This window comes from Lissotriton helveticus, chromosome 1_1 (assembly GCF_964261635.1).
Source record: "Lissotriton helveticus chromosome 1_1, aLisHel1.1, whole genome shotgun sequence".
Classification (NCBI taxonomy): Eukaryota; Metazoa; Chordata; class Amphibia; order Caudata; family Salamandridae; genus Lissotriton; species Lissotriton helveticus.
This window is the reverse complement of record NC_136057.1, coordinates 1,740,266,665-1,740,281,710: the sequence shown is the minus strand read 5'-3', so window position 1 is coordinate 1,740,281,710 and position 15,046 is coordinate 1,740,266,665. Positions and strand designations below refer to the sequence as shown.

The following is a 15,046-nucleotide window of genomic DNA, read 5'->3' as shown; positions in this document are numbered from 1 at the left end:
CACTACATAGTTTTTTTACATAACTAATGTATAACCTCATGGCACCTGTGACTAATGACCCTAAACTTTAACCTAATTCACTGCACAACCTTTATTGCAGGTCTAACAGTGCTTAACAAACTAAGTATTCTTCTACTTTTTAATGCTTTCTTATTTGTGGTGAATGCATATTTATTGGTGCGTGTGCTTTATCATTTTGCTCCTAAGACTTCTCCCAGATTAATTGTTCTTGACTAATTCAATCTCCTGCTGCTATTCTTCATTCCTCTTCAATCGCATTCTTGTTTAACCAGGACAACCTAATATGTGCCTGTGTGCTAAGGCCATAAATTCCCTCAAGCTTGTCAAACACGAGTTTTCCTTTAACTACAATCTTGTAGGTTGTGCATTCGGCTTTCAAGTGAATGCTTCACCTCTCTCATCAGCACAAGATTTTGGCCTCCACTGTCCTTTCACCATGTAGAACTATGTGATGTTCTCTACTGTTGTCTGCTGTTGAACCATGATTTCACATTTCTCATAACACGAGCCATGGTGCAGGGCAAAATGTGCATTGGCAGAGCTGCGTTGGGCTTGTCTTACTGCTTGTAGTAAATTGGTGGGGCTTTTCATCTCACAAATGAAGTGTATTGGTACAGATGTCTATGGGTTGCAGTTGTAAGTAGGATTTGAATCAGTGCAAATATCCAATGTGATTGCATCCCACATCTTCAGGTTCAGGAGCTACTCTCGCAACGTTCGAACGAGGCCATGAAAGCTGAGAAGTGGCAGTTCGAATTCCGGAACCAGCGAGAGAAATTCGATGCTTTACAGAAGGAAAAGGAGGTGAGCTTGGTTGTGGGTGAGGGTGAACGGGAGTGGGTGGAAGAATGGACAGTTGGGTTTGTGGAGAAGTCACAGGGTGATCTTTAGTGATCGTGATACTGTTTCCTGACCCTCCTACAGTACTAGGAGCAAGCTTCTGATTTTAAATTTCTTACCCCCCTCCTCTCCTGTTGCAGCGTCTAATCCTAGAACGAGATGCCCTGCGAGAGGCCAATGATGAATTACGGTGCGCCCAGGTGCAGCAAACGTGCCTGTCCCAGGCTGGTAAGTGATGGTACTAGAGGGGAACTTTAATCAACCATGACTTCTGTTGGGCAAACGAATACCTCATCTTTCAAGAAACCTCAGACACCAGAGTGAATCCAGAATTTGTTTAAGATCCATCTCTAGTAGCTAGTTGGCCATGAATGGTTCTAGCTATGACTATGCCTGTCCACTGATGACCAGTTGAAGGTGCCACCCTGTATGTTGTTATTGTTTATCTATTTATTTACTTTTTGCTCATCCTTCAACCATGGATTTGGGGTGAAGAAATATAAACCTCCTAGGAGGTTCACTGATACACCTGGTTCTTTTAACCAACAAAGAAGAGATTGCCACAGAAGCTGTAATATAAAAATAAAATTTTTAATAACCTCACATGAGGGAGACTTCGTCATGCGGTACCCTCAGGTCACTCTAGGAGGCAGTCTAAGGAGTACAGAGAACATGGGCCTTACATATGCATAGGTTACATTAGTCTGCATAAAACCAAGGGGAGGTCCTGGCACATACCAGCATGCAAAATAACAAATATGGCTATACAAAATTTGCTTGCTCAACCAAGTGGGAGGAGAGACTAAACTGAGCATATCAGTAAGAATAGCCTGACAGTTCTATACTAGGAGCAGGTGCATTCTATCCGCTAGGCCTTTCTGAGCATGTTAAAAGGGAGAAAGCACATGGCTAACTAAGATGGCTGCCAAGTACAAAATGGCTTTCTGATCATGCTAAGATTCCTGCAATCTTTAACAGGCGCTCTGCTCTGTCCATGTTTTCAAAATTTACTTTTTTAGATCTCGCCTAGCGACGCAGCACATGCGCTGCGCGCCTTGGCGAGATCTATTGTTGATTTCTTTGCCGAAGGGGCACAGGACATGTGCATACGTATGGCAGACAGGAGATGTGCACGCATACGGGTCGGAGTTTTAGCACAACACACACATGGCGCGCTTTCGCTGTCCCTGTACGGGTTATGTGCATGCGTACAGGTCAGGTCGCGGCGTTTCAGCACAATGTGCTTTCGCTTGATGGATACTGTAAACCATGGTGCCCGATTGATATAGGCTGGAAGGGTATTCCAAATCTTAAGACATTCACTGAGTTGAGGTGGCTAGAGTATGCTAAATCTTAGGGCATTTCTAGATGAGTGTTGAGGGTATTCCAAACTTTAGGGCATTAACCCTGAGAGGTGGCTGGTGGGGGCTTTATAATTAAAACGAGTGCTAGGTTTAGGTTTTGTGACTAACATATAGGGATGTTCATATGTAGTGCTTTGTGATACAGGCAATTTTATAGCGACAGTGGTACAAAAGGTAACCATTTGATGGGGGCCAGAGCAGGGGTGGTGTGAATTAACTTCCATGGAGAGCTTGGTCCTGCAGCGACTGGGAGCTCGGGGTACTTTAAATGCTCCTCAGGCCTGAGGTAAACCTATTGCAGTGACGCTGATGGAGCGGTAACTTCTTCTGGTAGTTTCTCAATGTAAAACCCTCATGCTACCTCTAATTTACCGCTCAAAAGGTGTTGGGCCCTTCACACCATGTATTACCTTCAGGAGATTTTAAATAAAGATGAACAGTCAAAAATGCAATTATTATTTAAACCAATAAAGAGAGTTGTTGATTATTTTAAAGGGTTTTATTTTCTAGTCAAAAGTTAATTTTTCTCTGACCCTTTATTCATTAGTAAAATATCAATCAGGTTACATAATTTGGAAAACAGGAAAAATATCAATAATACAGAACACATAGTCTGCATATAAGCATTACATGTAGTTATGAAAATGTGGCGCAAAATATCAGTCAAAATTCTTAGAGTTTCTAAGAAAAATAGTCTTGCAAAGCTAATCAATAATTAAATAGTTGGCAAAAATCTCCAATTAAGAGAAATAAATGCATAAAACAAAAATCTTTTTAGACCTAATTAATTAGTCAAAACATAAACTTAAAGTTTAGCATCTAAATCTAAAGTGCCTTTCTATCTGTTGCTGCTCTGTGCATCTCTCTGTCTAAAGAGCAAAAAGGAGGGAGACAGCCCGCCCTTCACCAGACCTCAAAGGAATGTGGCCTGCAGTGCCAAGATATGACGTGGAAGCAAGAAACCTCCCCCTGAATCTCCTCGGACGCACCTCCCCTTCAGCAATCTCCCGGTACGTTTCGCGTACCTAACCCATAGAAGCCAGCTGAGCTGAGGAAGCCAGCCCCCATCCAGAGAGGACATTATTTTATACCCTAATTATTGGCAGACTACACAAAGATGTAGCATCTTTCAGGAAAACCTGTACGTGATTGATCAGTCATGATGGCATGAGTTCTCAATACCCTGACTCATTCTAAAATCCTGACTTTACCAGTTTTAACAAAAGAAGCATACATGAATAACTACATTTATAAACATTTGCAACATTTACTAAGAAAAATGTTTCATTCTAATTCTCTTCCTTCCCTTCTCAGCGCAATCAGATGGATACTTTTAACTAACTGGTACATTGGCACAGTCACAAGAATCTACAATTCAAGATGTCCTTCACTTCTTGTCATGAGGAAAGCTGCCACAGTCTGCGCATGCACCCTTCTCATTAAATTGCAAGCCATAGCCTTGATGGATTCACAGGCAGCCATGTTTTGCGTAGGCCCCAAAAATAAAACAAACACAAAGATAATATTAATTTCATGTAAATCAGCCCATTATGTTTCCCAACTCCATACTAATACCCCTTATAAATGTTTACCTAGCCAAGCTATTAGTTTCAAACAGCTTTTCTATTATTTATGACAAGATGCAAAATAAATGTGCAACATAGCATTTTCATGCATTTAGTGTAAAATTTAAAAGCACACACACAGTTAATACAGCGCACACAGCAACATGCATTAGTGTTTTAGACAGCTTTTCATGCAAAAAGCATTTAGTCCCCTGTGTAGTGTTTGGTGCATTTGTTAATTCACACACATTATAAAAAGAGATGTTATTTAACTGAAAATATTCATCAAAATATGCAACAAGTCAAAGTCCTTTAAGACAGAAATAGTGAATTTTAGATTGCATGGGATGGGCTGGGAAGAGAAAAACACATTCTATTAATCTTCAAAGCTAAAAAGGCCACTTTTCTCTACACTGTAAAAACACATGTTAATTCAGCAAAAGCATTTCAGACTGAATAGGCCTCACTTTCATGTTTTTCATGTGCCATGTTTTTAACTTGCACCCAAATGTGCGTGGCAATTTAAATGCAGTCTGTCTGTAGCACAAAAATAAAACAATGCCTGACTGCAGATGAAATCTGCTCCATCAACGCCTCCTCCTTGGCAGATGGGACAGCAGAGCTGTGTTAGTTAGTCTTACCTTAGCGCCACGAGTGTCAGTTCCTAGACTATTCACGCAGCTCCACGAACTATCGCAATAAACCGCGACTTCTCTCTTTAGGAGCGAGGTCATTCTTTCTGCAGGGCTGTCCCGGCATAAGTCCAGGTCTCCATGGTAACCAGAAAGCGTGCAGGCCTGTAGAGTCGGGCCGGTCGGCCTCGAAACAAGAGGGTTTTATGAGTGTTGCTTTTGTTTCAGCTGATGTCAATTTACACGCGCACTCTACGATCCTTCCAAGAACTGTAACACGAGCAGCAGGAGTTTCACGTTTCAAAGAAGTCTTTTACCTTCTCACTTCCAATCTTTATTTTGTGCACCATTTTATCCTGGTACAACCTCTGGCTGTGGCGCAATCTCTGCCAGAGGTTGACTGGTCTTCAGGAAATCGAGAGATTCCACAGCAGGCCCTGACCCTAAAAGTCAGCCTGCACTTCAGTTCTTTTCTATCGCTTGGACTGAATGCGTCGCGTCCTGGGGTAATATAGGTTTTTATTTATGTGCTCGGCTGAGCGTGTAAACACTAAACAATATATTCTCTCAGCGTTGCAGCATCGCAGACAGTTCTTTGGTGTGACTGGAACCCGAGCAACACTTACATTGCACGTCACACCTTGTCGAGGTCTCTAAGCAACCAGGAGTGATTGCGTGCCACAGCGCCGCGTTAAAGCCATTAGTAAACGCAATGAAAGGCTGTCACCACTTGCCACAGGCCCGCTCTTCTGTGAGTAGCTCACTAGATGACTTCAGTGTTTAGTTTGGATTATCGCACTGCACATTGTTCTTCAATGTAGCCCACTATAACGCGGGGGAGGGCGTGGTTAGCAGGTTGTTGGGTTTAATTTCTAATAAAGTAAGGATCAGAGCCCTTCACAGGAGGGCACTGCAGCTAGCGCCACCTTTTTGCACATGACAGCCCTGCCAAAGACTGACTATTCCAGGCAGGGCCGGACTGGGAACCCAAAGCAGCCCTGGCAAATGTTGAGACCACCCCTCACCCTCCATCCCTCGCTACTGTGCATAGCAGGTGCAGCGATGGAGCCTGAGAACTACAGATGGGGGCTGGGGTCTCCTCCCAAGAAAATCTGAGGGAAAATTGGGCATTCTACAACACATTTCATTATAGTAATAGTAAATGATGACCTTACAGTGCACAGGATACAATATTTGTTGGGGCTCTCCAATGATTTCCTCACTATCACCCTCGAACAGTGCCTCTCATCGCTCCGTAGCTCCTTTCTCACATGTTTTTAATTTGTTTTATAGCACCTCTCAGCCAGTGTAGGGTGTCTGAGCACTTTACAACACACACACACAGAGACAATGAATAATACATTTGTATATCGGTGAATAGAAAATGTTAAATACGGCAAAGGGGACTACAAGATGCAGGATTTACATGCCATCCATACTGGTATGCATTTTTTTAAGTGCTAGGTATGAAGTAGCACAAACTAAGAATTCAGCACATAATACTGGTTAGGGTTGACTTTAATAAAAATTATTTATTTCTACTCAAACTTTTTTTTTTCTTTCTCAGCAACATTAGGTTAAAGTCTGGAAAAAACAGAACGTTCTAACTTGTACCATGCAGCTTGCATGCAGCTCTTTGATGGCAGTTCATAGCTCACTGTGCTAAATTACGATTGTAACTTATGAACTGCCCAGTAACTTGACATTTTTATTGTTGCACAAGTTCTTCTGAATACAGGCCTGGTCCTAGGATTTGTGGGGCCCTGGGCAGGATAGGAACATGCGAGGCCCCTCTAAATTACATTAGATGTAATGTCAACGGGAGTGACATCCTTGGAAGTGTCAACTGACCATTCATTTTCTGACCGTGTAGAAGCAGCTTTGCAAGAAGTGTCATCACAATGTTCTGCTCAAGAACACGAGATCCTCTTCCCAAGACCATTACTTAAGCTGGAGGTGCTGTTCCCTGACCCCAGAGTCATCGCATTTTGAGTCTATACCAGTGCTAGTTAAAATTACAGCTGGAGGTTCCCACCCCTTCAGATTGTTGACCTAGATTAAGGTATGTAAAGTAATCCATGCTGAGAACTTTAAGACTGTTTTTCTTCTGCCGTGATTGTGGATGCAGAACCTTTGACTTTGGATTCCCAATACTCCTCTCTGAAGGCTTGAGCACCAGTCACCTCCTTCCCTGTAGTGCCGAACAGCACCAGCTCCGACTGCCTTCGATCCGGCCTCTCAAAAATGAGAAACCTATGGAGCCGACAGTCCTGAATGCAGTGTCCTTAATGGCACTACCTGTGATGTCTCTCAAAGAGCTGACATTTTTAGGAGCATCTTTCTGTCCTTGACTGAACAGATACTGCCCACCAGCAATAAGGAGGTTGGCCTCTTATGAGAGCAGCATGTTTCTGATGGATGGTAACAAGGAAGTGGACTATCGGCTGCATACCCAATATACTGATTTGGAACGATATAGTTGACCCCTCCAGAAAGCAAGTTGTATTGATACCTCTTTGAAATCTTAGAGGTGCTTGGTTGCTTTTTCTCTTATGTGAGAAAGATGGAAGAGGTTCTGAAGTTTCTTTTGCTGGAATTAGATGTACAATCTCAATTGATTACAGAAATCCTCCCATGTATTGTGATCGCTACTGAAATAATAGTTCTATTTAATGAGGCACTAATGAGCCCCATCATAGTTGCCTAGGAAAAAAAACCTTTTTGGTGGTAGCTCTCAGTAGGCAAGTTACAAATTGTCCTAACACTGCTCCTTTGATACAGACTTTTTTTTCACCCACCGCTCCCTCCCTCCCTTCCCCCCTCCCCAAACGCCATCCCTCGATTGTCCAGGGATCTTCTGCTAAGCGTAATCCCAACTCATGCCCTACAAATCCCCCTAATAGTCTGAGAACGTAGCTGGATATGGGCTGCAGGGTCTTCACTACTGGCAGCTTGCCACTAGCAAGCTAGGTTTGTCTGCAGTCTCATTTCCTTGTGGGGGATGGCTGATATTGTCCCAACCAATTTACCTGACCACATGAGGTCTGTTTGCTCAACATTTGAAGACAGGGTGAAGCAGTAATGAGGCAGGAGGAGTTGCAACAGCAGTCAACCTTCTCTTCTACTGTGGTCACCCCTACTAAACCACTTTTATCTTTTCTTTTTTTTGTAATCTTATCTGCATTTTTCAATACATAACAAACCAACAGTGACACATATATAAGACACTTACTTCCTGTAAGGGCATATAAATCCAATATCGCAATAGCGTATATCCTTGTAATTCCCCTTAAACCACTTTTTATTTGTCTCATGTGCACAGATTGAAGTGAGGGACCCAGGGCCTCGAAATCCTTGTGCCAAATAAATAAACGTTTCCATGATGGCACATCTGTCTGTGCCCTTAGCTTTTGGAATGGGCCTTAGGTGATAGCCAGTGTTTAGCTATAGCTTATTCGGCCAGCAAGAAACCCAATCCAATCAGTATACCAGCATATCTCGAAAGGTCTTCTCTGCCCTTTCTCCTAGCAAAACACTGTTGAGGAAAGCAAGATCCAGATATGTTAAACAGCGGACACGTCCCATTATTCTGAACCAGTGCTCTTGCACTGCCCGACAGGCCTTAGCACATGGAGGAAGCCTCCTTATTTTCAAACCCACATCTAAACTAATGTAGGGAGGAAAATCCAGAGGCACAGTGGTGTGAAGTGGACTCTATGCATATATTTTACTTGTATGATTCTAAGCATGGTTGATCTTGGAATCATGCGTACCATCATTTTCACTTCCCTCCAATCTTCCGCCTCAAGTGGACCCAAATTTGCCTCCAATGCCAACCTTACGTTTTTTAGCCCATTCGAGGCATTGTTGATCAAACCGCTGCACACTTGCTAATACTGTGTTCCAGTGGATTGAATTTGAGTTTCCCTATAGACCTCCAATGCACGTCTTAGTTATAGGTATTTAGACACAGAGTTTTTCTTCACTCTTCACTCTCAGGTCTTGCTATGTTCTGATAGGGTTTATAGTGGTCAAGAAATCCCCAATCCTTAATCTCGATGGTGCCCCATTCCTTAAATTCTTTTAAATTATTAACTTGTTTAAGCAATGTCTCGTCCCACGAGGAGTCTTAGACAATCTTCGGCGCCTTGAGGAGTGTTTCTAGTAACGGGCCCCAGATAGTGCCCACAACATCACCTCCTCCCTGAGGTCTTATAGCGCTGCACATGTAGCTTTTTCCTATCTATTCACAAAATGACCTGTAATTTTGTACTATTAATTGTGCTGCCCATTAGTACAATTCAATGTCTGCCACCCTGTTAGGTTGGGGATGTTGTTTGAAAAATATGCAGGTCAATGGTATATGGTCTAAAATCTCCATTGCGCATACATCTGCTAGAATTGATGGCGGTCAGGTTAGCATTTAAAGCATTACTTCTACAGTACTGAACTTGCATGTCATGGTGCGAGCAAACATCATGACCACCAGGTTTGATATTCTTGAGCAAGATCAGTACGTCTGTCACAAGAGACACAAACATTATGGAGTTGGGCTATTTAGAATATCGTAGATCTTTCTGCAGAGCATGTCCCAGGGATCCACAACAATTTAGCAGACTGCCTAAGCAGACAGTACTCAAGCAAACACTAGTGGGAGATTGATGACAGACAACTGGAAATTGGTATTTCAAAGATGGGGCATTATTCAGTGAGCATTTGCAGCAGATCAGAACTGCAAATGTCCAAAATTTGCAAGCAGTTTGGGTTTGTCTGGGCACACGTAGAGACGCCTTCTCAATAGATTGTACAGGGAAATGTTATATATGTATTTGCTATACTGCCAATTCCCACAGTGCTGTTCTGTGCTATGCAAAATAAAGAGAGAACACGGCAAAGGAATTCTTATTGCCCCTGCATGGGCACGTGTGCATTTGTACACAAAGTTGTTTGCAATGTGCTTGGAGAAGCCAATCCAATTCAAGCTGGATGTGTGCCTGCTTTCAGGAGGAGAATACAAATAATGCACCACAATCCTCAGTTCATTCATTTAACTACCTGGTTCAGTAAGACCTAGCTTTTGGCCATCTGTTAATTTCTAGCTGAAGTGGACGTAGCTCTGGCAACCATGAAAACCCAAAGTTTGGGAAAAAAAATCCAGTAAATATTTCAACATGTTAATTTTTACCTTCTCTTACTCTTGGATAATCTGAGTTGTCGTACATGTCAAATAAGGTTCACTTAGCAGTAATAGTTAGATTCCTAAGAACTCCTAACAGGTTGACATTGTATTCCCAAAGAGTAAAAAAAAGAATCTATGAAAAGACTATTCAGACTATCTCTCCCAAATTCTAAATTGGCTCAGAAATGGGAGCTGAACACTTCATCAGCTGTAATGCAATCACCTTTTCAACTCAATTAGAAAGCTTTTATTCATCATTTGCTTTAGCAATCCGCATTCTTTTATGCAATTACATCCGCAAGAAGGCTATGCGAGCTCCGTGCCTTTTCATGAACAGGGGCATTTTTGTGTTTATCAAAGCATAAAGTAACTCTTGCAACCAATCCAAATTTCACTACTAAGGTTCCTACTTCTTTTCACATGAAACAAATAATTTCATTACCAACATTCTTTGCAAACCCAAACACAGTGGTTGTTAGGTCGCTACATTCATTGGATATGAAGAGATGTCTTAAATTCTATTTGCATAAAAGAATTCCATAGAACCGGTCAGCTGTTCATGGCCTTTGGTCCATTACTTAAATGCAAAGCAATCACAGTAATTAACAAGATGGATTGCTGCTTGCATCAAGACAGTATCAATGATCAGACTGTTGACAAGGACAGTTGGAGCATTCCACACAGGCTTTAGTGACTACTAACCTGTTTGAATGGATAACTCCGAGACCTTTTTAAGCAGCAGCTTGGAGAGCAACACATACTTTTGCTAAGCTTTAGTGCATTGATTTACATATCAGTAAGGAGACCGCAGTGGGACAATCCGTGCTTTGACTATCTTTTCTTAAAGTGAGCCTCATTCCTGAATTTGTCTGTTTTGTATTATATGGCTCTGATAATCTGATCCAAGCATTTGAATCTATGAAAGATCCAAAGATGCAGAAGAGAAACATTTCTTACCTGTAACTCTAGTTCTCCAGCATTGGAATCTTTCATATGCAACTCACCCGTCTCTCCTTGTCATAAGGCTTCATTTTTCTAATATCCGAGTTTGAGGTAGAAAATCTAGCAGGTGGAAGCCTCTGGCAGGGGAACAGCTGAGGCTTCTAATTTGCTATAGTTATATAACACTGTATGGTATAAATGCCTCTAATTGTCTATAGTTTGGATCATTTACAATGGTATGGTTAGGAAGGAAAGTTTAGTTTTATGTTCAATGTTATTGAGTGCAAATGTACACTGCTGTATTAACATTGTTACGAAGAGTTCCAAGTCTTTCCTACCTGGGAATTCACTTACTGCTACTGTGTCACACGATTTCAGCTCCCTTCACACGGTCACCCAGTGAAGAGCCAAAATCAGATGGTGGCAGAAAAAACAAGCTGAAAACCACTGTAAAGAGTGGATTTTCAGCTCGTTGTCAGACACTTTAAGCAGCCGATGTCCATTAAGAGAAGTGAAAACACACCAGGACATCGACTACAGCCTCAGTGACCCTTTGTTTTTATTTTTATGTTGGAGGTGTGCTTGGTGAGGGGTCAGAGTGCCTCTTAGGTAACTCTTGACTTGAGACCCCAACCCCTTTAAGTTGGTAGGTATTTGACGTGAGATAATTCAAGCTTGTGAATCTATAAAAAATATGCTTGTGAAAGCTGCTCTTAGGTTAACTCTGGATTTGGTATTGGCTGATTTGTCTTCCTACAACTCTTGGGGGAACTCGCTGGGGAAATCTTTGGAATAATTGTGTACTAGGGTTTCTAATCTTGCGTGTTGCGGAGTGCATTTCTGTGTGCTTTTGTGTGTGCATTCTTCGAGCGGAGCACCATTTTCACTCCTCTCGGCGGGACCATGTTTGGGAGCCAATTTGCTTGGGTAGCGGTCTAGTTGTTAGAGACCAACCTCCAAGGCCTTTTTTCTAAAGGAGACCCAATGCCGCGATTCGCCAAAGGCGTGCCTAAGGCAACCCATCTGCGTGCAGATTGCGTCCAGCGCCAGCCATGCTGACCATTTTACTAACCCTGAGGTTCTTCTCTAGAGAGGCTCTCTCCTTGCCATGAATGGCAGTCCTTGTCACTTTGCCTTGCATTATGATCCTGCCGCAAGGAGCTCTGTTTTTTGTTGTAATGCCTGCGGTTTCAGTTTAGAGGCCATGACCAAGTAACCATGTGTAAGGATGAAGTGGTCCTGTCCAATGAGACGACTCACAGAGTGGTGAGTTTTAGAGCCTGCCTTATTAATTGTAGGTCCCTTCTGTGAGAGGCTGGCCTGGTATAGGATGTCCACTAATGTAAGTGTGCACCTTGTACCAGTCCCGACAACCCTTATGGGGTTTTAAGAGGTCTCCGACAACCTTAGAAAGCTATCCAAGTGGTAACTGTGGAGAGCAGCCTTCAGGCTTAGTCTTGAAGGAATGTGAAGCAGCTTATTTTACCAGAATACCATCTTATAGTATAGATTAAATGAAGGAGAACCACACAAGGTATTTATAAAAATATGTATTTAATATATAATACTCTCTAGTGCGTTTCAGTATCTCCCACACAGAGATATACACAAAGCACACACTTCTATAGCAAATAAATCACTGTAAATAGCACTAATACACAGCGGGCCCCAGAGGGGGACCAAACCATATACTAAAAAAGTAGTAGAAGATCCACGACTCGGGACAGGACAATGTTGAGAGGACGCAGAATTGCTGGGACCCCAAGGAACCACCCAAGGTGAGTAGATAGGGACCCCACGGAGAGTGTGTGCAGTGTGAGAACACAACTGCGTGCTCTGTACAAGTCTATGTGCAAGTCGCGGTTGGATTTTTAAAGATTAAGGATCCTTCCTAGTGGATCCTTAAGAAACCCCTTGGAATACAGAAGGTTGGAGAGCCCCCCACCCATGGATACCGTGGAACCCAAGTCCTCAATCCCACGGAAGCTGGATGCATAGGTGTGAAGTGGCGTCGGAAACCACTGTCGAACCCAATGGAGGACTTCAGGAAAGTGTTGCTGCTGGAAGAGGACAAAGTGTCCGTGGGAATCCAAACGTGGATTCTTGATGAAGAGTACCTGAAAGCAGAGGAGACAGTCTGGGTCACTTGAGTGACCAGGGGCTCGGTAAATGAATACCCACCGATGTCTGTTGCTTGAGGATTGATGTCGATGACCTTGACTCTGCAGCTGTGGGGACCAGGCGACGGTGAGGAAGATCAGAAGCCTGATACGAGCTGTCCCACGAAGAATGTCTAGTGCTGATGAGTCGGTGTCCGGTGGTAGCACCAACAAGTCTTGGCAAAAGCAACCCACGCAGGACATCAAGAAGTTACAGGAAGAAGACCAGCAAGGTCCAGGAGACTCAACACAAGCAAAGGAGTCGGAGCAAGCAGGGGAGCCCAAAGAAGATGTAGTTGACCCTACACAGGACCAACAGGTAGAAGACACTGGAGTCACAGGAGGACCTCGCGCAGATTTTCAAAACGGGCTATGGAGCACACGGTGCATTGTGCTTGAAGATCTTTGCAGGAGAAGTTGACAGAGGTTGGGGCTACTTGGAGCTCAATGCACTTGCTGCACATTTGCCAACAAGCATTCGCACAAGTAAGAGGTGCACAGGGGTTCAGATATTTCTGCCCCCACAAGAGATGGCTGTAATCCTGATCTCTACTTGGCCATATCCCGGGTGATTGGAACCTGTGTGTCAACCGGGGGGTGGGGTGTTTAGGGTAGGAGGGGGTGAAGCTATTATCCTTAGGGACACGTGAGTAGTTTAATCAACTAGGTTTGGTCAAGTCTGGAATATTGAGGGCCGTATTTTTTTATCAAACTTACCCCCTCTTTTTCTTTTGCTGGTTTGTTGATATATAAACCCCCGCATTGCCTGAACAGCAGCCTCCCAGAGTTATGACGTCATTGCCCAACTATTCTTACAATACGCTAACTTCACAGTTTCGGGAGACACGCATGTTGATGAGCAGAACTGCTCCCAGGCCTCTCAGCTGATTCATACTTCGGAATACATTAATCTGACCCAGTTAGTCTCAACCCCACCCATAAAGCTGGCCATATGTTGGATCTAATTTTTTCTAATATTACCAGCCTTCAAATGGTGTTCCTTTGTACCTGTATTGGACGGATCATTTTCTTGTCCTGTTCACCTTTTATGGTGTGGGCAATATGCCAGAGATAAGTACAGCATCTGAAAGGAGGAGGAATTAGCGAATATATTACGAAGGAGTCCTTTGTGCCCACCCTTGAATCTACTTTGCCTTCCTTGACAGGCAATACCGACAGGGTTTCGATCCTTTTTAATCAATGGATCTCTAAGGCGCTGGACCTGCCAAACAGGTCTACAAGGCGGCCTTTAAAAATTTTTGCCAACTTGCACGGCAAACAATGAGAGAGCATTTCGTGTTTTGCATCAGGAATGCCGTTAACTCGTCCAGGGAAAATTTTAATATTGGTAAATCTTTTACTACACCGGTAGTAAGTTAAAGTGCTTTTAATCTGTCCCCGGCCCCATGTACTAGCCGAAAAAGATTCAAAAACTGTACTCCATGTTCTCATCAGAAGTCGGCTCAGCAAGACCTTTGACATCGTCTGACAGTCTAGTACATGTTTTATCGGAATGTTGTGTTATTTCTGAAAAGGAATCTTGAGGAGTTATTGGAATGCAACTCTGGCTCCCCAGAGGACACTTGTCGTCCTCAATTTATTATTATTATTGTAAATCCTAGACTTAATAGGATCTGGAATGCTTCTTTGAAATCTGGCCGAGATAGCAGGTCTTTCTCAATACTGACGGGCAGGCTTTGGAACTCCTTGCCTATTCATCTTCACATGGCCGAGTCCGAATACCATTTTAGGAAAGATTTTTAAAACCTGGCTCTTTAATCAAGTGTGGGCATGAGTAGCCTGTTCGTCAGTCTTGCCTTTGAGCACCTGGACGCCTCTGCTGAGGTAGCCGTGCGCTGTACAAATGACTTTGATTGAACAGGAGATATTTCTACACTTGAGAAGTAGAGCCTTGATGAAGTCGCGGGATCATGCCCCAATTGCGATGAAACACGTGTTGGCTGTGGCTGAAATCAACAGAATAAAGCCTGAAAAGAAAGAACCAAAAGAAATTGTGTATACTTTGTTTTGAAATTACTGTGTTTGTTCGCTAAAACAGGGAAACCTTGTCATAAATATAACGTGTGCTTGGGAGTATAATACATGTCTAGAGAGCTTTGCTTTTTGTCTTGTGGAGGTTAGTGGTTCTCCACACCTTTAAGCACCATTAACTTAATTTTCCAAAATTGACTTGCATTTTGTGCAAATCTACCGTGAGGCGCCGAAATCCCTATACTTAATACCACGTTACTTAGGTTTGTTTGAACAGGAGATCTGCAGGTAATCAGTTTTTTTCCTTACAAATCATTACTGTTGGACTCCCAAGTTAGAAGTTAGCAGACTG

At 42.9% G+C, this 15,046-nt stretch overlaps 1 protein-coding gene across 3 annotated transcripts in view; it reads left to right on the top strand.

Annotated features, from left to right (window-relative positions):
* Window positions 1–15,046, top strand: part of HOOK2 (hook microtubule tethering protein 2) — a 406,674-nt gene that overhangs the window by 220,017 nt on the left and 171,611 nt on the right. For all 3 annotated transcript variants that reach the window (XM_078689227.1, XM_078689226.1, XM_078689228.1), the window contains exons 12-13: window positions 715–825; window positions 1,002–1,089. In XM_078689227.1, coding sequence (XP_078545353.1) covers window positions 715–825; window positions 1,002–1,089 — 199 coding nt within the window. The remainder of the gene's footprint in view (window positions 1–714; window positions 826–1,001; window positions 1,090–15,046) is intronic.